The 25,226-nt window shown below is 46.0% G+C and overlaps 2 protein-coding genes across 2 annotated transcripts; one reads left to right on the top strand and one right to left on the bottom strand.

Annotated features, from left to right (window-relative positions):
* Positions 1–9,411: 9,411 nt before the first annotated feature.
* On the top strand, positions 9,412–10,071 carry SODALDRAFT_377603 (hypothetical protein; the record flags this gene model as incomplete). Its single annotated transcript, XM_028614918.1, has 2 exons — positions 9,412–9,537; positions 9,616–10,071. Exon 2 carries the CDS (start codon positions 9,616–9,618, stop codon positions 10,069–10,071), a length of 456 nt encoding a protein of 151 aa, XP_028467483.1. The 5' UTR covers positions 9,412–9,537.
* A 171-nt stretch (positions 10,072–10,242) lies between these two features.
* SODALDRAFT_331779 (kinase-like protein) lies at positions 10,243–11,312 on the bottom strand. Its single transcript, XM_028611543.1, has one exon. It carries the CDS (start codon positions 11,110–11,112, stop codon positions 10,336–10,338), a length of 777 nt encoding a protein of 258 aa, XP_028467482.1. The 5' UTR covers positions 11,113–11,312; the 3' UTR covers positions 10,243–10,335.
* Between the last annotated feature and the right edge of the window lie 13,914 nt (positions 11,313–25,226).

Raw genomic sequence — 25,226 nt, 5'->3', positions numbered from 1 at the left:
ATTACTATTATTATTATTATTATTAAAAGGACCTTACTAGTATCGCGGATGCTACGGCGCCGCGCCGCGAGCTGGCCGCCTTCCGCGATAGGCCGCTATAGTGGACGCAGAAGATAGCAGAGGCGAATAAAGAGGTAACAAGGCTAACGCGGCGCTACCACGGGCAGAGGTCGCGCGGTAGGTGGAATAAACTTAAGGAGGCAGAAAAATATCGCGATATTCTAGTCAGAATAGAGAAGCGGAAGAGCTGGCGCGGCGCCGTCGATACGATAGCAGCAGACTAGAAAAGCCTCTAGGCACTATAATGCTAGGCCTAGACGGTAAGCTACCTGCCCCTAGACCTCCTATCTATCCCGCCCCTATAGCGTAGTGCGGACGGACCGGTCGCGATAATATATAACGGGAAAGCGATAATCCTTATAGAGAAGTTTTTCCCCCTATTACACCCTATAGAAAACGGGCATATTAGCGGCGCGCCGAGGACGGCGGTAATACTACTCACGTAAGAGGTCACGGAAAAGGAGGTCTAGTAGGTTATATAATAAATAGTAAAGTAGAAGGCACCTAGGGAGGACGGCCTGCCGAACGGATTCCTACTCGCCTATAGCTAACCACTTTATAGACGATTAGTATAACTCTTCTCCGCGAGCCTTAAGGCCGTATATTTCCCGTAATAATACCGTACCGTAGAAGTAGTAGTGCTTAAGAAACCAGGTAAACCGAAGGAAGCTTACACGATAGCCTTAGGGTAGCGACTGATATTACTCCTTAGCGTAACAGGGAAAGTCCTTAAGAAGATAATAGTAAGGAGAATCGCGACCGTAGCGGAGGGGTACCAACTCCTTCTTACTGGATAGATAGGGAATTAAAGATACCGCGACACGATAGTAGCGGTTAGGGCTATTATAGAGGGAGTATACGCCGTGTAGGAGCGCAGCGGGGCCGTAGCGTAATTGAAGCTTAATATCTAGGGCGCCTTTAATATAGTACCATACTAAAAACTCCTCGAAGTCCTCGCCTAGTACGGCTTCCCGGACTAGGTCACGAAATAGACCTAGTTATACCTTATAGCGCGCACGGCGCGCCTACGTTTCGACGGCGATACGGCGTACTAGGTAGAAATCCAGGCGGGAGTCCCCTAAGGATCTCCCCTTTCCCTAATCCTCTTTATACTATTTATTAGGACGCTTTACTAGGAATTAATCCGGATACCGCGGGTTATAGTAGTCGGCTTTACCGATAACACGAATATTATAGCCTTTAGACGTAATAAGGCTGTACTACGGGCGTACCTCAAACGGGTATAGTAAGTCTGCTAGAGCTAGTCACGAAGGAGTAGACTATGATTCGAGCTATAGAAGTGCGAGCTCCTCCACTTTACGAGAAAACACGACCTGCCACCGCTTTAATTACGCCTTAAGGGCGTACCGGCGCCGTAAGTCACGGAGATAGAGGTCCTAGGGGTTATCCTTAACTAGAAGCTTATATTCTATCCCTATATCCGGAAACTTAAAGCTAAACTCCTTACCTAGAAATACGCCATTACGCGCCTTATAGCGTTAGTATAGAGCTACCGTATCGGGGACGCGCGTAAACTATACTAAATAGTAGTCCGGAGCGCGGTACTATACGCGGCCCCGGCCTTCCACACGATAACGAGAAAAGGGGAGAAGCCGAGCGGAGTACTAAAAGGACTAGCTAGTAAGTAGGCGTAATATCTACGTATCGTTACTAAAGCGTATCGGGCTATAGCTATAAAGGTGGTTAAGATAAAGGCGGGGGTCCCCCCCTTTAACTTATACTATAATGCCTTAACCGCGCGAGCGGTGCTACGGGTAAAAGGCACTAGATAGAGTAAGCGATACTTTAGGTGCGATAAGTAGCCGAAACGGCTATATAGCGTAGAAGACGCGGGGGAGGGGTTAAGCCCTACCTAAGGTCCTAGGGGGTATAAAAGCAGGAAGTCGAGTCCTGGCTCCTTAGGAGGGAACTAGCCTAGCGCCTCCGAGAGGAATAAGCGCGCCGGTAGAAGCGTACCTCGCCGCGCTAATATAATAGCGTGACCGTAGCGTGGACGCCCTAATTCGACTATATAGCGCTTAGGAAGTATAAGGGCCTTATAAAACTATAGAGTTCTATCCTTATATAGATTCGAACGGAGAAGATAGGCCTTCGCTACTTCCTTTTTACGAGAGGAGTACCTAACACGGCGACGCTATGCTATTAGTACGCCGATAAAGGGCCGGAGATAGCGGAGTATATCGCGTTATAGTGCCGGGATATATTAGGGGAGATACGGGAGCGCCTCGCGGCCGATATGGGCGCGCGCCTACTAATAAAACGGGACTAGCTCTTAGCGCTCCGGAGTAAGGAGACCGCGGGGAAGGTCGCGAAGTGGTTCCTATAAACCGGGCGCCTCCCGGACTTCCGACTAGTATAATAACTAGAATCGGCGGCGTAGTAGAGCCCTCGTAGCGGTAAAACCTCGGGTATATATACGGGGATAAAAAGACGGCTATAAAGGGAATAAGTAGACGGAGAGTAAGGTAAGATATTTATTAATAGCCGCTATACGGCCGCGCTACGGGCGTACTAGGACCCTACTTACTCCTCGTCGTCTATATATTCGTCGGACTTATCGCTATTATTAGAGCTAATTACTCTACTATCTACTAGGACGACCTTATCCTTACCTTTACCCTTATCCTTGGTGGCCGAGGCTATAGGGTCTCCCGATAAAGGGACGGGGATACCCTACGATACGTGTTAGTAACGGGGTCGATGCGGAGGAGGCGCGGGAAACTTATAAGGTAGGCGAGGATAAGTTCTAATATCTCGCCGATATAAGCGTAGCTACTACTATAACTCTACGGGGGCGTAGCAGCGGGGGCGGCGACTATACTAACACTACTAGCCCGGCGAAAGGCGGCGTAGTACGCCCGGAGAGCGCGGGTCTAATAAGTAACCGTCTACTTATATTTACGGATATTCTACGATAGGGTAAATAACGAGGATATAGCGTATACGGTATAACGGAGAAGGGGAGAACCTATAAAGGGCGTTAGGGCGGCGCGTCCGGCGGCGGCGGCGGTAATAAGGGCGGTAGCGGCGTTATTATAAGGGGGGGGGGCCTAATAGGAGTATTAGCGGAGTAAGGGCGTAGCGGGGGCGTAGCGGGGATAAACCGGGGCATTGTAGCTACTACTACGATTATTATTAATATATTTAATATAACGGGCGCCGGTACCTAAATCGGGTCAGTAGATACGACACGGAGCGGGGGCGTAGAGCGGGCGTAACGATAATAGGGCGGGGAACTTATAGTAGAAGGTTAGGGGGTAGCCGGCCCTTTACCCTTATAGGCGCTAGTACCGGCTCCCCCTTTAATAATAGAGGTTTTATTACTAGGTATCTAGAGGGGTAGGAAAGTTAGACTAAGGCGGGCGCTACGAGAGCAGAGCGGGGGCGGCGCGAGGACGGCGCGACCCGGGACCCCGTTAGATCCCCTATTATATAGCCGAACGGCACCGGGGATTCCGTACGGGTATTCTAGGGCTATACCTATATCGTACCGACTACGTAAAACTTACCTTAAGAATAATAGCTTAAAGGAGGAAAAGAGGAAAGGAGGAAAAGAGAGGAAAAGAGGGAGGGTTATAAGAAAAAGGAGCGGCAGATTAGCCCTACGAGTTACTACGCCTTTTAGGAACGGTAGCCACGTCCAGCCTATACTATAGCGCTTTCCCCGGAGAGTATATATAGCGCGAATAAAGGAGGTATATAACTAAATAAGGGCTATTATACATAGCAGGCATATAAAGGAAGTTTTAGAATAAATAATAAATAAAGGAAAGAGTAAGGGGGGGGCAGGCGCGCCCCCCCCCTATAGAAGGGAGGGAGGGTATAAAGGGTGCCGCGGCGAGGGGAGAATAACCTCGCCGGATCCAGAATAAAGGAAAGGACTGCGGCGAGAGACCGTGGCGATAGCGCACCGAGGGCGCGTACGACCGACATGGCACCTACTAAACTAACTAGCCGACTCCCGTTAGCTATTAGCCCGGAGGTAAGATCCGGTTTTTAAATAGCGATAAAAACGGGGCCGCGGAGCGATACCGTAGCGGCCACGCACGATAGACCTGCTTATATAATAAGAGCGCAGGGGTTTTTATCTATTAACGGTTTCCCCTCGAAAATTAGAGAAGGACTATTACCCAGGTAGCTAGCCTAGCTTAGCTAAGCGAGAGCAGCGTAACAAATAATAATAATATTATTAAAAGTAGAGAGGGGAATAGAGGAAAAGAGGGCCTATAAGGAAAACGGGGCCGATATATCTACGGATAGTATCTACGTGAGAGGGGCCCATATTACTATTTTAGGCATATAAATAAAGGTTAGTAGGCGACCTAAGATTTCTTTAATATCGAGGTAAGGGCGAGGTAAGATAAAGGGACACGACTATTCCTTTATCACTATAACGTAAAGGGGAGCCGAACTATAATAGTAACGCGCAGTTATATAACCCCTAGAGGGGGAGGGGGGGGATAGTGTTACGGGTTAACCCCGATATAGAGGATCCGGCTATACTCCGGATCTTCCTAACTACGCGCTTAGTTAACGGACCTATATCGCTAAGTTATCACTACCTTATAGCCAGCCTAATACCGTAGACCTTTCTTCTTTTTCCCTTTTCCCTCCTTAGTTCTAGATAATCTAGTATTACGACCTCACTTAGTGCCATAACCTATAACCAGTCGTTCACACTAGCCATCTAATAGCACCTAGCGTAGGTTTAACTAGGTGCCCCCCTATAATAACCGGGGCGTCTTCGATAGAGCGTCTTCGGTAGAAGTACATAAGCTCTACTATATCCGGGTCGAAAAAAATATAGTTATTATTAGCTGCTTCGAAAAGGGAGGCTACGGCTTTTTCTAGGATCTTATAGTTTTTCCTAGCTGACGTAGACGCTATAGATAGCTAAAAATCGTCTATATAGGATAACTAAAGACCTTTAAAATCCGGCCCCGCTATAACCTTCCTAATATAAATTAGGAATAGGATAGGGGAAACCGGGGAGCCTTATAGGACCCCTATATTTAGGGGGGTAGGCTGCTAAACCTAATCCTCGAAGGCTAGTTAGATATACCTGTTTTCTATAAAGGAGGCTACCTATTTAACTAGATTCGAGGGTAGTTAGAGCTCTTAAAGAGTTCTTAGTAGCTAAGGGCGGGCGACGTGGTCGAAGGCTCCTTTAATATCTAAAAATAGCGTAGAAATTACGGCGTTTTGCCGTGATTTACGCTATTTTTCGATATAGTGGAAGAGAAGAAGGGCCGTATCGATAGCGGATCGTTATTTTCTACCCCCTATCTAACTAGGATGTAAAAGGTCGTCGCGGGTATTAGCTAAAAAGCTTAGTCTAGTAGCTATAACCCTCTCGAGGACTTTACCTAAGCAGTTTAGAAGGCCTATAATCCTATAAGACTTAGGATTAGAATAGTCCTTCTTCCCCGGCTTTAGTAGAACGACCCCTAGGGCCTCTTCCTAGCAGGTAGGGTAGTGGCGTACTAAAAATAAAGCTAAGTAGGCCTTTAAGAAGGGCCCGGAATAGCCTTATAGGCCTGTTAGATTGGCTATAAGCTTATTCTATTAGGCCCTAGGGCTTTCCCCTTAGTAGCTCTAAAGATAGCGCATTATAGTTCGGAAGCCTATAGGCTAGGCCACTCCTATAGTCTTCTAAGGCCCTTACTACGTGATCTAGTCAGGCTTTAGGGGCCGTTAGAAGGGTTAAAGAGGCCTATGTCCCCCGAAGGGCCTATAAATATAGGGGCTTTAGGGGCGTTGGTGGCGGAAGGAAGAGGAAGAGGAAAAAGGGGCTAAATAAGGGCGTTGTATTTTTTATCGAAGGCGTAGGCTTTCTGCTTTATAGGCGTTTAAATCGGTGGGACTTTAGCGTTTAGGCCGCTCTTTATATAGTTATAGGCCTTAAAAATCCTAGGGCCTTAAGCGTTAGCTAGGAAGGCCTCCTAGTGGTTCTTTTTTACTCTTTTTACTGCCCTATAATAGGCGTTTCGAGCCTCTTTCCAGGTGGTTTCTAGAGCCGCTAGCCGGGTAGCCGAGGCTCTCTTTTTAGCTTTTCTAAACACCCTAAAAGCCCTGTTAGCTGATTTTCGCAGGGCTTTTAGGTCTGGAGTCCACCACGGTTTCGAACACTCTACTACCCTTAGCTTAGGTATAGAGGCCTTAAGAGCCAGGGAGATAGTATCCGTTAGGTGACGACCTATAGAGTCCTAATCCGAGGCGTCGATAGCCTGCTATAGCTGCTAGTCGAGGCTAGGCTTTAGGCTTTTTATGGTGCTAGTAAATAGACCCTAGTCCGCTAGCCTATAATTATAGGCCAGTAGAAAGGATTTATTTATAGGACTTTTAGAGCCTAGAATAGAGGCTAAAATTAGGATAGCGCGGTGTAAAGAGGGAGTATTTTCGATATATTCCCACTTATAAAAGCGGAGACGATCGAAGCCGGGCGTGTAAAATACTAGGTCTATAACCGACTCTTAACGAAGATTAGACCTAAAGAAGGTCCCCCCGTTTAGGTTAACTTCTTTAGGATGCACTAAATAGGTGGCCTTAAGGCTATTTAACTAGTCTACTAAGGCCTGGGCCTTAATAGAAGCCTGATTCGTAGCAGCCCCGTTCTACTGCTAGTGGTTCCTGTTAAAGTCCCCTATAATAAGGGTCGGCTTAGGGATCTAAAGGCCCTATAGCACGCGATCTTCGGTCCAGGGTCGGCTTCTAGAGCCTAAAAAAGAAGGAAAAGAAGAAGAAGAAGAAGAAGAAGAGGTCGAAGTGGTAGAGGGGGTAGGGCTAGGAGGCCTTAAAAGCCCTTTACCTGTTATCTCGGGGTCCTATTCTGTTTAATTATAGACGTTCAGGATATAGAAGGTCTATAGATAATAGACCTCTATAAGCTATGCGTCTATATTATCTAGAAGGTCTTCGCGGTGTGAAAAATCGATAGCCGAGCCCTTTTTTATATAAGTAAGGACCCTAGGTTTAATAGGAAAAAACTAGGTTTTTCGAGACGTAGGCGTAATAGCATAGAAGGCTGGGTAGTTACGAATATACCACCCTTCTGGTTTCGGGACGTAGGAGGGCTCCTGAATAAGGACTATATTAGCCGAAGCCTCTAAAGCCTATTCTAGGATAGCTTCCTACGCTAGGCCCTGTTTATCGATGTTATACTGAATAAACCGGATTTCTTTTAAGCTAAAATACCTCTTATTTGTTAAGGTTTAATAGCTCGAAAGACCTCGTAGTTTTTACTATAAGGGGGGTATACCCCCTCGTAATTATAGCACTTATAGGTCTTATATTCGTACTCGCCGTATTCCTCGTATTCATTATAGTAGTGTTCTTAATCGCCGTGGCCCTCCTTAGCATAGATAGAGCAGGTAGTAAGGCTTTTATAGGTCCCTCGGGTATACCCGAATTTCCAGCAGTTAGAGCACTAGGTTCTAGGGGTTATAGGCCTATATTTATAGACTTTTAGCCGCTGACCGGCTATATAGAGCCCCTGTTTTAAGCAGTATTTCTGCTCTTTAGTAGTAGGCACTAAGATAACAATAGTACCGTGAATCCCGTCTAGGGTTCCTAGCCACCGAGGCTTCCCTACTACCCTAATAGGGTTAAAGGTACCGATTTCGGTGATTAGGTCCTTTAAACCTAGGCCCTAATAAAGGCTGCAGTTTCGGGCTTCTAGCGGTGTGTCGGGAGGGTTAGCAGGGTTAGCAGGGTCGGATAACAGGGTTTCCCCTCCTCCGAAGGCCCTAATAGGCACCTGTTTAATAATAAGCTTAAACTAGTCGCCTATAGGTTAGGGGGGCTGAAGAGACAGGTTTAGCTCCTTAAACAACTAATTCTGAGAGTCTAGGAGCTGCTAAACGCTGTATTTCGGGCCCGGGGTTAAAATAAGGTTCCTATTAGTTCATAGGCTAATAGCCGTAATAGCAGGGATTTTTAGGGCCTTATTTAGCCTGTTCCGGAGCTTAAGGGGATTAAAGTTCTCCCGGGAGATCGTTTCCCCTGCCGTAGGCTATAAAATAACCTTAGGGACCTTTTTAGGGTCCGTGGGGAGGGGGGCCGGGGGGGTAGAAGGTGCTAAGGCCTTTTAGGGGGCCTGGGGTGCTATAGAGCCTGTTTTTCCCTTTAAAGCCTCGCTATGAAGGGGTTTAGGCTGTTCTGTAAGCCTACGAACTGCTTAGGCTAGTTCGTCAACCTTCTACTTAAGCGTAGGGGGCTAGGAGCCTTATAGGGTACCGTCGATAGCAGATTTAAGCCCTACGGATAGGGCTTTAATCTAGGGGATAGGGTCGAGGTCGTAGGCCTGTTAGAGTAGCTGAAAAGCCTGCTGAAGAAGCCCCCTAGCCTAGGCCTTACTAGCCGAACTAGTCGACTTCTAGGGCGTAGTAGAGGGGTTTCTAGTAGTTCCAGGGGCCTTTTTAGCCTATTTAGAGCCTATAAGGCCCTGTTTTTTAGCAGGGGGGGGCCTAGAGGGCGTTTCGAAGAGGCCTTCGGCCTTAGAGTCGGAGGGGGGCTCGGTTCGGGTCCTAGAAAACCTTCTAGGGGTTAGGGTCGAAGGGCTAAGCTGCCTTTTCGAATTAAGGGGTGTAATAAAGGTAGAAGTCCCTGTATTTACAGGGTTTTAGGGGTTTCCCCTATTTCTACCTCCCCTAAGCCCTCTATAATTATAGAGGGCTTAGGGTTAGTTCCGGGGGCGTTATAGTGGGTTAGGGCGTTGTTATGGTTAGTGTTGTGGCTGGTGTTATGGCTGTTATTGTGGCTGGGGTCTTTTATGGGGTGCTGGGGTCGCGAGGCGTTGGTGGTTACGGCTCTGCGCGGCTGCTTTATTAGCGGCGCACGGGCTATATTAGATTTTTCCTTTGCACGCGGGGCACCAGTAGGTGCGTTTCCAGGCGTTTTCGCACTTATTTTACGCCCTAAATAGCGCCTGCGCGATACAGGGCTATAGATAGGCGTATAGAGCTTGAAAAGAGCTATCGATTGATATAGCTTTTAAGTGGTTTAGAGCGTTTGCGTGTAAAACGTGGGTCCCCCCAAGAGAGTTGTCGCGCTGCTGACCGCGAACCCTATATAGCCTATAAGAATACTATATAAGACCTATATAGTCTATAAAAGCATAGTAAGCCTAATATATTATATATAGGGCGGGCATATAGTAGAGAGCGCGAGGGCATAGTATAATAGCCCCTAGGTGTCTTAACCTCTTATTAGCGGTAAAATCCCCTATGGATTTGCGCGTGGCTGCTAATAGAGGGCCGCTTTAACGCCGGCCTAGTCAGGAAATTAAGCAGGTAACTAACTAGAGAGATATCTATAAAAGATGCAGCGGATCCCAAGTGCCCTTGCACTGGACGTGTGAACAGCCTTAGTCCCAATCCACCCAGGGATTCTATCTTCCGTTCCAGCTCTCCTTAGCTATCAACGCATGGTTATCAGTACCAGCTTAATTACCCAATCGTAAGTTACTACAAGCGAACACACGCAGTTGCTATAGCTTAGCTCTTGTGGTGCGCATTCCGTCTAACACATGCGCAGATGTCTGGCCAAGTCACGTATGGGCCGGTGCAGAGAGTCCGCAACCGCGAGTACTCCACTGCCAGCGACGGAACCCAGTTCAAACGTAGGGTCAGGTCGGACGGTAGACGCACCGCATGGGAGCCCGTTTCGCCTCCTTTGGAGGCCGAGGATCCTCGTCTATCTCTCATGCTGGTTCTCCAGAAACAGGCTGAGGGGGAGCCATTCCACTGGTCCTTGTTCGTTGCTCCGGAGGGAAAGCAAGGCAATGTCTACCAGGTCAAGGGCGACGCTACATTCATGCGGCATGACTTCGTTCAGAATGTTCGGCTTCTCAGTTCGGCCAGCTACCATACTTCGTACGTTTTGGCTCAACTCGAAGACGGCGAAGAAGCCACGGTGAAGTGGTACGCTGAGGCGGAGGCAGCCCCCCGCGCCGCAAATCGAGCCTCGGTGGTGGAGAACTGTCAGGGCTAGACGATCCGGGTCCTCAAACGCCTTCAAGGGGCTGGCATTATGAGTGAGGAATGGGTCACTTTCGCTGAAGGAATAAAGGAATCCGTTTAGGGGTTGGGAAGGCAGAGTCAACTCGTTCTCACATATTTCAGTCTTTATAGAAGACGTCACGCACGAGTTGTACACAACCTGGCATCGTTTGAACTCAGTACAGTGCAGTTGCAGCGATATTTCAAAACAGAATACAGAACCCTATCTCTTAAGTTTGTAGACGATCATGCGCCGCTAGAAAAGAACCCGCCTCGCCTTCCTGATACCTGTGATGTCCCATTCCTGCGGTTTCGTAGAGTCCATCCATGCCATCCAGTCGCCATCTTTCGAAGGTTTCATAATATTAGCGTATTCCCAATAGTCTGGATACCACCCAGCATTCTCCCAGTCCAGTATTCCAGTTATCCGACCAGCACTGTCAACCATAATATTACGTGGGGTGAGGTCGCCGTGTGTAAAGACAGAATCGGATGAGCGTGGAAGTATACTTGGGAGATTCTCTGGAAACGACCCGCCGTTATGGTGAAGATAGCGTTTGTAGATGCGGGCTTGCAAGTCGTCATCTGTTAAGATTGGAGACGAGGGCTCGTTGAGATCCTTGAGCAATATATCAGAGCTTGGTGAGCCATCAGCCAAGCACTGATATAAATGACCGAAGGCGGGTGGGCGCGGAATCTGGCGCAGCTGCCTGACCGTTCCCCAAAGTTCGTGACATATTCGCTCCTTCGTGCCATTATCAAACCCCTCCCATACAACGTGGAGTGGAGAGCCGTCAACGAGACTCATCAGGAAAATACCATGCTCTTCTCCATCCTTGAAAAAGTAGTCTGCTGTATATAATTCTGGGAGAGGAACTCGTGTGTATTCCTTCACAAGGCGTAGAGCTGCTTCTTCGCTTCTCGTGACGCGGTCGCCTCGCTTCTGAACAACGCCGGTATCGATAACCCTGACGACCGCGCCGGATTGGTTACTGAGGATGCGGGGTTGGAAATCGGTGTCATCTTCATCCATGATCGACATCTGGCATAACTTGTAAGTGCAGACGCAGAGTAAGACAAGATACTGGATCCTTGCTTGTCTAAGGGACTTACCATTCGGCTATGCCTTGGCTTAATTATAGCCGACGGTAATGCCGAAGCCCTTGAGAAGTTTGGCGCCTCCGTCGCGACTGCGTGCGTAGCGATGTCGAAGTGATGCCCGTGCTTTTGTGTTTGTGACCGTTCGGCGTGATCCCCCTCACCCTCACCACCTTTACACCTCACCACCGGGGTTCACTTGCAGCTTGCTACCAGGAACAAAGTACTTCGTACCACTAACCTGAGACGGGGAAAGCGCCACCCTGTGTCGCATGGGCACACGGACCACGACGTGGTCTATAGGGGATCCAGGGGGGATCCACGCTATAACTAAGGGCTTCGGATATAATAGGGGCGGATACCGGAAAAGACCGGATAGGATCTAAATAACTTAGTACCTATAATAGAGTCTTTATCACCTAAATTAAGGGTATAAGAGACTCTCCTAGATATAACTTAATATAATATATATATATAAGATTTCTACTCTACTAAGTTAATTATTAAAGTGCCTTTTAACGTGCGATAGTTATAAGCCCGGTTTATAACGCCTAAAAGATAGATATTAATAAGGCTACCCTTATTCTACTATAAAGAAGTAATTACGTCTATATAAGTACTCTTAAATAACTACTATTAACCTAATTAGAGTAATTAAAAGATTAATTAACCTACCTATTAATTAATTAACCGATAAACGATAATCTAGTAAAGATATCTTCTAATATATCTAACGCCGAATAAAAGGCGGCCGCTATAACCCTTATTAACTAAAGGGATTAGGTAGTTTAGGAGCGCGCCGTATACGGTAAATCGGCCTCTTACTAGGATAATTACCTTAATCTAAAGCTAAGCGATAAGGAGGCTAACGCCTATCTCCTCCCTATACCTATACCCCCTAATATTCGTAAATATAAAGCCCTCGCCGTGGACCCTAACGCGGAGGAGGCTATAGCTACCACCGTCACGGCTACTCCGTCTTCTATTATCACGCTAAAGGGCGATAAGGCCACGGATACTACGGACACCGCCGTTATAGCCGCTACTATAACGGCCACGGCCGCCGGTAAGAGGAAAACGGCCGCTCGCCGGAAGGCTACGGCTATAACGAAAGAACTAATAACTAGGACGCCTATATCTATTAATAACCTCTTTAAAAAGGGGTATACGCGTTACTTATAAGATTACCGCGTATACCGTAAGGAAAAGGCAGACTATAACGTGTAGTAGAAGGAGTTTAACGAGGTATACTCCTATATTAAAAGGACTATTCATACTATATTATATAACCTCCTCGCCTAGCTGTAGAATAATACTATAAATAACGTATAGGCTTAGATTACTCTTTTATACACGTATATAGGACTAATATCTATAAATCTTTATAAGGAAGCCTTAATCCTATACCGATAATATACTACGCTAATAAAGACTATACCTAAGGATATAAACGCTTAGGTAGTAAGCTAGAAAATAGCGATGATACACTATAAATATATAGGCGTTTTAAAACTATGAAGCGGGGACTATTAGGCAGAAAACGCGTTAAAAGCTATTAAACCTATTACCTAGGAATAAAGTAATAACTACCTAGTAAATAACTATAATAAGATTACGGAAAATAAACTAACGATTAACGACTTCGTAAAGGCTCTACGGGCGGTTCTTAGTAATATATAGAGCCTATAATCCACCGCTATAAAGCCTAGAGCTAGGAGAGGCACCTTTAATACCCTTAAGAACCTCCCCGATACTAAGGATACTACTAATAATAATAATAATAAGAAGCGCCCTCGTAGTAATATATCCGTAAAGGCTATCCCTCCTATAATAAGGAGGCCTTATAAGATATATAAGAATACCTATACCACCGCCGACTATTAGTATATAAGGCCGAATATACGCCCTTATACCTGGCGTAGCCGTGAAGATATTATAAAGGTCGCGGAAAAGAAGATACGTATTTATAGTTTTAAAAGTCGCGTAGACACTATAATATAGAAGAGGCGGGAAGTAGTAGCTACTACCGCTAATAAGATAAAGGAAGTTTAGGAAGATTAACTCTATAATACTACGCTTACTATTATAGCTTATAAAGACCTATCTGTTACCGCGATAGGGAGACTAAAAGCCCCCCTAACCTAGGGGATAGCGCGTCGTCGTATAACGATACTATTAAGATTATAATAAGAATAGGGGATATCCTTTTCTATTAACTAAGCTAGAGCGCTATTATACTACGCGATCCTAGACTTAGGATCGTTAATCTATATCTTTAATAATGAAGGCCGTTTTACGACCGTTAGACTACCTATAGTTAATGTATTAACGCTTTAGATGGGTATTTATAAGGCTCCTATCTTTAGATACAGAGATATTAAGCTATATATATCATCCCTAACGGGTATAAAAAGGCTATTATACCTCCGTAATATTATATACTATAAGGAATTCGTTACTAATATCGTCTCGGAACGCTAGCTACGCCTATAAGGTTACTGCTAGGATACCGTAAACGATACTATTATTAGCTCCGCCGATGATCGGCCTATTTATAAGCTATTAGATATCCACGGCTAGTATATAATCGAGCGCGCGGAAGCTATGGCCGCTACCGCGTTCGCGGTCTTGGTAAGGTACCCCCGCGATAACCCGTATAGAAGATCACGATAACCGCGGTAACCGTAGAAGACCACGGTATGATAGTGGCACGAACGCCTCGGCCACTACGGTACCGATACTCTCGTAAAGATCGTCGACGCCACTTAGGTGGTAAAGATAAAGGGACCTCGTATAATAGACTATAACGCGTATGGGTAATCGTAAGTGCCTACACAGATCCGGCGGATACTATCCCTTTACCCGTTAAAGCCCGGAGAGGCCCTAGCTATTAATTTTCACGATCTAGAAGAGGCGGAGTAATTAGCGGGCGGACTATATAAGTCTATTATATTCGTTATAGACGTGTATATAGGTTATACGTGGGATTACTACCTATAGAGAAAAGACTAAGGCTCTATTCTATACGCTCTAAAAGACGTTTTTACCCTGCTTAAGACCTAATTCGATATTAGGCTACGCGTTCTACGGGCCGATTCTAAGATATTTTAGCACCCAGAAATTATTGCTTTCCTCGCTACTAAGGGGGTAGAAGGTTAGCCGTCGGCATTATATTCATAGGATTAGAATAGCGTTATAGAATGGATTAAAGGTATCGTTAAAAGGAGGGCGAGGGCTATAAGGATTAGGGCTGATCTGCCTATATCTATCTAGCCTAAGATCTTTAAGACTACTATATATCTATATAATAGGACGCCACGATATATTAACGACTAGCGAATGCTATACGAAGGCCTACGCGGCCGTTAACCTAACCTCACACACCTATAAGCTTACGGCTATAAAGCCTTTATAAAAATATAAAATACCTAAGCTAAAAGAAACCGCCTATAAAGGCTAGAACCGAAGGTATAGATCGGTTATCACGTCGGATACTAATCCTCGAATAGCATCCGTATATAGCTACTATACCTAACGGATATTATTATTATAAAAGACGTGGTCTTTAACGAAGATAAGATATTTAACGGCAGGATTAAAACGCTATAAGCTATAGCTTCCGCGGAGGAAATCGGGGAACGCCTATAATCTATCCGTATTACCTAATCTAATAAGACCGCGAATAGGCTACTATTAAGGGGTATAGCCGTAGATATATTAGATCTTAAGTCGGAAGACTCTAACGCCACCGCTATTACTACGGGTAAAGGCGATACTACTGCTATTACTACGGATAAAGGCGAGGCCGTCGCTATTACTATAAGAGAGGCTACTACTATTACTATAGACTACACCGCTATTACTATAGGCACTGCTATTACTACGGATACTACTATTACTGCAGGAAAAGACGATACCACCGCTATTACTACGGGTAAAAGTAACGCTACCGCTATTACTACGGACACTACTATTACTATAGAAGAAGACTATACTACCGCTAGTACTACGGATAAAGGCGAGGCCGTCGCTATTACTACAAGAGAGGCCACTACTATTACCATAGATAAGGTTCTAAATCTATAGCCTAATAACTAGGCTATAGATTTAGAACCTTATAACTCTAACACTACCATTATTACTACGGGAGAGGCTACCGCTATTACTACGGACACTTCACGGTTTACCACTACGAGGTTTAAACCGTTTCCTACGCCTCTAATATCCCCGGAAGATCCCGCACGCGCGTTCCTTATAGCGTTAACGGTAATTAGGGGAATTAAGGCAGAAGAACACGATAACTATAAACGGATAGCCGCGGATACCCTTAGGGGGTGCCCGTCGGCCGTACGCCTATCGGCCGCGCGCCTATCTACCACGAGAACTATCGTAAGTCTATACACGACTAAGAAGGTCTAGAACGATAACGCCTAAAAGGCGTTCTTTAATACTAGCAGGACTTATAATCCTATACGCGCGAGGAAGTAAGCTATTAACGACGGTACTATCGGTATTATAGATTCTACTCCCTTTAATACCTCTTAGCCGCTATCGCACGTAACCCGCGAGGATCTCCCGTCTCTACTAAAGCACCACCGCGATATACGCCTCCACCCGTTACGGGAGCGGTGGTTATAGGCCGAGGGGGAATACCTTAAGGGGCACCGATAGATAGACTGCTAGCAGGAGGTAGGTGGTAATCAGGCTAATAAGTAATAAGTCCTCGCCTGCAGATAAGTATACACCTATAAATTCAATAAGGAGGGCACCCTCCTTAAGTGTAAGACACGCCTTATAGTCCGAGGGGATTAATAAAAACGGTTAAAGACTAAAGATAACTATACCGTAACGCTAGCCTCGCGGTCCTTCCGTATACTAATAGCGATTGCCGCCTGATTTAACTTAAAGATAAGGTAGTTCGATACCATTAACGCGTTCGTTAACGCTAGCCTTAAAGAAGAGGTGTTTATAAAGATACCGTAAGGCTACGAAGTACTAGGAAAGCCCCTACTACCACGGAAAGCCCTCTTCGGTTTAAGGGTATCGCTACTACTATAGTAAGAGGAATTTAGCGGCACGCTATAGAAGATAGGCTTTATAGCCGTCCTTAACGACTCCTATATTATAATTCGCGACGGTTTAATTCTATTCTTCTACGTTAACGATATCGGACTTATATACTATAGAGACTGTAAGACGGACGCCGATAACCTTAAGGCTGCCCTTAAGCGAAGCTATAGGTTATTAGGAGGCGAAGAAATCCGTTAGTTCCTAGGAATTAAGGTCCTAAGGGATAGAGCCACCCGTAGGTTATAGCTATTATAATCCTCCTACGTAGAGAAGATCGCGGTTAAATACTACGTAGATATACTCTGCCGAAAACCACTAAAGGTCCTATTATCTACGGAGCCGGTAATACCCTAAGATAGCACCCGCGCGTCGATTCCCGAGGTCTATTAGTATCAGGGAATAATCGGTTCTATCCTATACGCCGCTATCGTGATAAGACCCGATATCGTATTCGTCTACTTAAAGCTTTCCTAATATAACGTTAACCCCTCCTCTAACCACCTTAAAAGGGCTTAATAAGTACTACTATTCCTGTACTATATAAGATACCACTACTTAGAATTTGGTAGGGATAGACTCTTCCTAATAGTAAGCGACGCGTCCTTTGGGGATAATCCAGACCGTAAAAGCTTATAAGGATATACGATAAAGCTTTTCGGCGGTACTATTAACTAGAAGGCTGGTAAATAACCGACCGTCACGATATCGTTCATAGAGTCGGAACTACTCGCTCTTACCGAGGCAGCTAAGAAGACGCTATTCGTTAGCCGGATATTAAGAGATTTAGAGCTTCGGCTAGACTAATAATAGCTATAGCTACACTACGATAATTAATAGACTATTAACCTCGTTAATAAGAAGGTATAATGCCTACGAATAAGGCTACGGCATATCGATATTTATAACTAGTAGGCGCGTTAGTTAGTATAGCAGGGCCTCTTTAAGGTTATATACGTTAACACGAAGGAGATAATCGTGGACGTTTTAACAAAGGCATTACTAGAGGCAGGAATTAATAGACTATAATAATAGCTTAATTTAACGGATTAAAAGGACCGTATTAAGTAGTCTAAACGACTATATAAAGAGATTAAACGCGCTAAAGCGGCCGTAATAAAGGCCCCTAAGGGCGTAGTAGATCCGATAGATATAGATCTAATTAATTAGATCCGGCTAATCAGAATTAAGAAACTAATTAAGACAGAATTAAATTAAATGGTTAAATAGGGCGGATTTAGATCCCTTTTACGAGGGCGTTTTCCCTTAACTATTAATTTTACGATAGAAAAGTTAAGAGCGTTTGGTTTAAACCGAAGCCTCTAATTAGTCAGTTAACCTGGGAAGACCCAACTTAACTAAGGGGATATATCGTATAGGCAGGACCACGATATAGTCTATAGGGGATCCAGGGGGGATCCACTCTATAACTAAGGGCTCCGGGTATTGGGGACTTCGGGCATCAGGATATAATAAGGGTAGATACCGGAAAAGACCGGATAGGATCCAAATAACATAGTACCCACAACAGAGTCTTCACCACCCAAATTAAGGGCATAAGAGACTCTCCCAGATATAACTTTATATAATACAGATACACGAGATTTCTGCTCTACTAAGTTAATCATTCAAGTGCCTATTTAACGTGCGACAATAGATATCTTATAGTATACCTTACGTATTATTACGTGAGTGACTCGACAACGACATTTATTAAGATTACAGGGCTAGCCTCGCTCAGCTTATAGTGCCCCCCTCGTGCTTACCTCAGTCTTTATGTATCCTTAGTTTGTTTTTATTACGAGGCTTAGCAGGGTAAGCAGAATAGAGGGATCTGGTTATTTGAAGAAAGTCTATATATACCTACCCGGGAGGGGTGGTTTCTAGGTTAGAGCTCGGATAGAGACCTTTGCTCTGACCTGTCGCACGTCAAAATAGGCACTTGAATAATCAACTTAGTAGAGTAGAAATCTCGTGTGTAGTTATATCTGGGAGAGTCTTTTATGCCCTTAATTTAGGTGGTGAAGACTCTATTATAGGTACTATATTATTTAGATTCTATCCGGTCTTTTCCGGTATCCACCCTTATTATATCCTAATACCCGAAGTCTCCGATATCCGGAGCCCTTAGTTATAGAGTGGATCCCCCCTAGATCCCCTATAGACTATATCGTGGTCCTGCCTATACGATACACCCCCTTAGTTAAGGTAGGTCTTCCTAGGTGAACTAACTAATTAGAGGCTTCGGTTTAAACTAAACGCTCTTAACTTTTCTAGCGTAAAATTAATAGTTAAGGGAAAACGCCCTCGTAAAAGGGATCTAAATCCGCCCTATTTAACCGTTTAATTTAATTCTATCTTAATTAGTTCCTTAATCCTGATTAGCCGGATCTGATTAATTAGATCTATATCTATCGGATCTACTACGCCCTTAGGGGCCTTTATTATGGCTGCTTTAGCGCGTTTAATCTCTTTATATAGTCGTTCTTGGCGGGACGTAGCGCGGAACCGATACGAGACCGAAAGGGGACCGCCGCGCCCCCTAGAACCGAGAGTAACTAAGATTAAGGCAGAAATTCAGGCCCTACTAGCTAACGGGAATATAATCGAATAGGTCGCGGAGCTAGTGGAAGGACTAATCACGATACGTAGTACCCGTAAGGACACCGGCACGCTACCGCTAGTATACCTGCACGCTACCGTCCGCCACGTTATCCGAGAAGAACTCCGAAAGGGAACGAGCGGCACGAAAGAGACCTAGGCTAATATCGTAGCCCGGGTACCTATGGCGGTACCGCCGCGGGAGCCGGCCCCCCCTAAAGTGATACCCGCTAGGTATTACCGGAAACTAATTATCCGCTAAGGAACCCACCTCGAAGACTAGCCCCTTAAAGCCAGGACTCTAAAGGAAATTATCTAAGCTATAAATACCACGACTACCCGACACGATACCGTAGTGGCATGGAAGCTGTCGAGCGGAGATATCTACCTTACCTTCACCGAAGGGGTATAGTAGTAGGCCACCTACGAGGAATAATAGATTAAGAAGGCCTTCGGTAAAGGAGCTACCCTAGCCGCACGCACCTACCCTGCCCTGGCTAAGGCTATCCCCCAGGAGACCCTTAACGCCTTATCCGAAGAAGACCTACTAGTATCCCTATAAGATATAAACCCCGAAGTAAAAATTATCCGAGCACGATAGCGGGTACCCTGCCGCGGCACTGGTAGGGTAGCGTTTCTCCTTATCGAATCGGCTTTACTAGAAGGAGTAACGAGCCTTATCCGGAATACCCTCCTTTTTAAAGGGGGCAGCTATATCTATAAGCTATACGATCCTAACCTTAGCCTCCTAAGGTGCTATAAGTGTCTATACTTCGGCTACCGGGTAAACGGCTACCCTGCGGCGGAGAGGGTATACCGCTACTACGCTAAGCCCGAATCGGCGTACCTATAAGGCCTAGGATACTATAAAGCTACGGCGCTTAGGCGCCCCCGCCGTTATACCGCCTATACTGGAGACTATAATACCTTTAATGATTTATACCGACTATTAAAGAAGGAGGCTAAGAAGACCCGCGAAGCGTATAAGTACTAAGCCAGGGACTTCGATATCACCCGCTAGACTGAAGCGGTATACCCACGGCAGCCGTAGATCTTCCCCCCGATTATTATCGCCTAGTACTAGGACCGACCCCTCCGTAGGGGTAGGGGTCAGCCCCCGAAAAGGATTAGAGGATAGGAGGGCTCCCCGATACTAGGCCCGATAAGCGCCTATATAGTCCCCCGCGGGGCTAACAAGGCACCGTAGTAGGAACCCTAGAGCTAGACCCCGGTCGTACCGGGTATGCTATCTTAACCCCCCCTCCCTTTAATTAATAGAAATCCACGTTCTTTTATAGAATATAGGGAGGAGTTAGATGCGGCGGGAGCTACCGCTCCGGTACCGCGCCGAGTACGACGTTATAGTAATTTAGGAACCCGGCCTTAACCGTTTCACGAAAAGCCCTACCTACCCCTCCTAAGGGGTATACCGGCTAATCTAGGGAGGAGGCCGCGCCCTCCTATATATCTATAAAAGACACCCGCTATATACGTGGACGTAGCGGGCCTACCGCGATACCTACGCAGTTATATTCAGGACCGGAGACGATACCCTTATAATCTAGTCGATTTACTTAGAGAATTACTAGTTAGCCAGGATCCCCTAGAATATGCCCCTATAAGATATATTCGACACGGCACCACTATAGGGCCGATACGTCCTCGTAAGGGACTTTAACCTATACTATCCCTTATAGTCTTAGCCACCGCGGTACTACCCCTAAGCCGATACCCTGCTTACCCTTATAACCCGGTAGAACCTAGACCTAGTAACCCCCCCCGGAATAACTATATAGCACCGCCTAGGCCGGCGCGCTAGCACTATCGACCTTATATAGGCAATATAAGGGCTCTGCTACGACTTCGGTGGCCCGGATAAGACTATTATCGGGTTAGACTATTACTTATAGATAGCCTGAATCCTTATAAAGACGGATACTACGCCGATTACCGCGATAATACTACCGTAAGACTTAGCCGGGCCTTATTAGGTCTAGAAAGACTTTAACCCTATATAGGTCCCCTAGCTTACCACCACGTAGATATAATAGACCGGCCCACTTATATTACTAGGAGGTATTAACTTAGTACTAGATAACCTAATAAAAGACCTTATAACCCTAGCCGATAAGGTCGCGCCGCGCCGCCGCGGGGGCACCCCTAAACGCCTACCTACCCCTTAGTAGAACGCGGAGCTAACCGCCTTTACCCAGGAAATAAGGCGCCTCCACCGTAGATATATATCTAGGAAGTCCCGGAACCGATAAGACGAGTTCTAGGAAGTAGAGAGGCGCCGGGATAAGGCCGTGGCGGTAGCGAAGCGGCTATACTAGCGGCACCTACTCTACTCGACCGGGAAGGACGATAGCCTTCTTTAGCGGTTATAGAAATAGGTAGGAATTAAAGGGAGAGTACCGCCGGACCCCCTATTAGTGCTACCATTATACTAAGACGATAGCGATAACCCGGTAACTATACACATAGAAAAAGCCGAAGTCCTTAACCGGAAATTCTTCCCCCCACCCCCTCCCCTACCGCCCCTAGACCCTTAGGCGCGGAATTCCCCCTGGGGTAGGATATCCGCTAAGATATCACCGTAGCGGACGTATAGGGGCGCCTTAAGAAGACGAAACCCTAGGCGGCACTAGAACTAGACGGACTCCTAGCAGGGCTCCTAAAAGTATATAGACCCCCTATATATTAAAGACTTAGTGCTATCTTTATAGCGTGCGTCGAAGTAAGCTATTACCCGAAGAGGTGCCGCTATACTACTATAGTAGTCCTTAAGAAGGAAGGCCGGCCGCCGGCCGACTACGGGATAGTAAAGGGCTAGCGACTGATATTACTCCTTAGTATAATAGGTAAGGTCCTTAAGGGGATACTAGCCGATCGGATCGCTACCGTAGCAGAGGAGTATCGGCTCCTCTTAGAAGAATAGATAGGAAACCGGATAGGGCGAAGTATAAAGACGGTAGTATAAAGAGTCATAGAGGCCGTAAGGGCGAGCTAGGCCCACGGCGGCACCGCTTTAATACTCTAATTAGATATTAAAGGCGCCTTTGATACTATCCCTTATCCTTACCTCCTCGAGGTACTCGAAAGGAAAGGCTTCCCTTAGTAGCTTATTACCCTAGTCGGTAGCTTCCTTTAAGACCGTATAGCCTAGCTATTACTTACTAGCGAAATAGCCCCCCTATAATACCTCTATAGGGGTATACCGTAGGGCTCCTTAATCTCCCCTATCCTCTTTATCCTCTATATCTCTACCCTATATAAAGAACTAAAAAGGGTTCCTAAAACGATAATAGTAGGCTTCGCCGATAATACGAATATTATCGCCTTTAGTAGAATGGAGGCATAAACGCGGTAACGCCTCGCCGCTACGTAGCGGGTATACCTAGACTAGGAGTTAGCGAGCGGGCTATAGTTTAAACTAGCTAAGTGTGTCTATATCTTCTTTACGAAATCACGCTAACCCTTACCTACCCCGCTCCCCCTCGGTGCTACTTCGGTACCGGTAACAGAGGCGATAAAGCTCCTAAGCGTCTAGCTCGATAAGAAGCTTAACTTCCGACGAAACACTAAAGAGGTAAAAAGCCGCCTAGCCACCTAAATATACGCCCTCTTAAGGCTTAGCGCGGTAGCGTAAGGGTATAGCTTTATAGACGTAAGGAGACTATACCTTATAGTTATACGACTAGTGATCGCCTATTATGCCTTAACCGTCTATAAGATAGGGGCCGGCCCCCGGCACGGCCTTATAGCGGCACTTATAGCGGTATAGAACCGATACCTCCGACTAATAGCCGGAGCCTATAAAGCCACGCCGGTTAGGGTCCTTAAAAAAAAGACCTTTATCCCCCCCTTTAACCTATACCTCTTAAGCCTAAGTGCCCGAAAGATCCTCCGGATATAAGAAGAAAGGACCGAAGATAAGATATTAGCCGGAGTATACGCCGCGGTAAGAGCCTTAGCGGTATCGAACCGGTATTATAGGATCTATACCGCCCTCGCGTGGATAGTATAGCTTACCGCCCTAACGACCTAGGCCGGAACCTCGCCCCCGAGGAAGGCCCTTATAAGGGAATAGGGTTAAGCCTGGGCGGAAGTATAACGGCCCTATACCTACGCCGTAGCGGTACTAAGCCGCCCCCCGATATAACGCTTCCTCCGGAAATATAGAGGGCTCCTTAAGCTATAAATCTCCGCACTTACCTAGATTAGATTAGAAACACTAAGCCTATAAGCATTCCTAGCTAAAGCGAGGGTGCCGGGCTTCCTATTACCGCGGTGCCCTTACGGAGACGGAGGGGCGGAAATAGCGAAGCACGTGGTACTCTAGTACTAGGAGGTAACCGAGGAAGACCGTAGGGACCTCTTCGGTACCGTAGGGAGGCCACTTATAACGAGAGGAGATTTATACGACGCACTAGAATACGATACCGAGGCCGGGATAGTTATAAAGTGGTTCCTATAACGGAAAAGGCTTAAGGACTTCCGCCTCGCCCTCGAAGTTATAGAGGCCTACGAAGATACCCGTGATACTAAAGCGAGACCGTATCGGGGATAAGACGATATAACGACTAATTAATTATTAGGATAGGGGCCCTATAAGCCGGGGCCCCGGCGGTATCGACGTGGTACTAGTATAGTATAGATTAGCTCTCGTCGTTATTACCTCCCTCGGAAACACTAATACCACATTCAAGACCCTGCTAGACTAGTTAGCTAACTAACACCGCTAAGGAGCTATAGCGAGACTAAGGGGGTGCCACTTATAAGGTCTTCTAGGACTAGATTCATCTTACCCTCTAAATATCTTATCTAATAAGATAACTCCTATACCTTTGCTAATACGGTGCCGCCGCGACTACGACCGGAAGGTAATGCCCGGTTTAGGGCCCGGCTAAAAGACCGGGACGCCGTCCCTAAGCGCTTTTTAGCCTATAACTTATTAGCGTGGAGCCACTACGGCACTAAAAGGGGATACCTATAGCAGCGATACCCGTGCTACTAGCGGCCTTTACCGCCACGTATACCTAATAGATATCTATAAGGCGTTACTGCTACTTCTTAGCAGCGGAGGGGACCTATCGAACTATTAGCTATAACCACTATAACGTATACACGGCACCACCACGGCACCGAGGCGACTTATATCCTTATATAGACGGCGACTATTAGTATACTAGTAATAGGCCGCGCCTATTCCCGTGGTATTAGCATAAGCTTCTATATTATCGGGGTAAATGCCTAAACGCTTACTATAACGAATATAACTACCCTATATTAGCGCTACGATACCACTCCGACGCCACTAAGGGCTATATACGGTATAACATAAACTATACCGCGCTCGTAGCGGCGGTTATTATTATTAGTGTTAGTATTATTAGGAGACGATATCTACGACTATTAGCACGCTACCACTAAGGCACCGCCGCGCCACGAAGAGAACTTATATTATACTACCACTTCGGATTACTTATTTATATATATAAATTAATACTACACTACCCAGTTAACCCTCACGCCACCACACCACCACGACGCCACCTATAAAGCACCTATAGTTAAAGTATAAGGAAGAAATAACGAGGAAAACTAAAGGAGTTTACTATTAGTATAAAGCCGTAACGATAAGCCTACGACACCGTAAGCGGGTATAGATCGGGAGAAAAACCTATAATAAACTCGTTAGCGTTATAGGAGGAAGAGAGAGGAAAAAGAGGCACGAAGACCTTATAGGATATTAACTATCTAAATTGTATAATAGGGTGGAGCACTATCCTCCCTACCTACCGCCGGATATAGCAGGAACCTACTTAGGGGAGGCAGGAGGCGCCTACCTCCCCTATACTCTTTATTAACCGAACGGAAGGAATAAAAGGTATAATCCTCGGAGACGTAGGGAGGCCGAGGCTAGAGGGACATAACTACCGCACCGCGGAGGCACGGCGGCACCCCCCTTAGCCTCTACTCCGTCGCTAACGATTAGCTTAGGCTAACCTACCTAACTACTAGCCTGCCACACTTCCCGTTAGCCACTAGCCTAGAGGTATAATCCAGATACGCAGCAGAGATAAACCGGGGCCACGTCGGCCCCGTAGCGGCACCACTCCACCTAAGGAAGTATATAGAGGTTTTCCCCGGGTTTTACCTAGGTTTTCCCCTCTATAGCCACCCGAGAAAGACTATATAGCCTAGAAAGACTCCTAAAATAATAATTATAGATTAGTTAGGATAGCGGAGTAAGATTAATAATAACAATAATAATAATAATATAGTCGTTTAGACTACTTAATACGGTCCTTTTAATCCGTTAAATTAAGCTATTATTATAGTCTATTAATTCCTGCCTCTAGTAATGCCTTTGTTAAA

Source organism: Sodiomyces alkalinus (assembly GCF_003711515.1).
Source record: "Sodiomyces alkalinus F11 unplaced genomic scaffold SODALscaffold_3, whole genome shotgun sequence".
Taxonomy (NCBI): Eukaryota; Fungi; Ascomycota; class Sordariomycetes; order Glomerellales; family Plectosphaerellaceae; genus Sodiomyces; species Sodiomyces alkalinus.
This window is presented reverse-complemented; position numbering and strand designations above follow the sequence as displayed.

What these genes read in the sequence shown, in the direction of transcription:
- SODALDRAFT_331779 (XM_028611543.1), bottom strand. Translation starts at nt 11,112, where the DNA reads ATGGATGAAGATGACACCGATTTCCAACCCCGCATCCTCAGTAACCAA.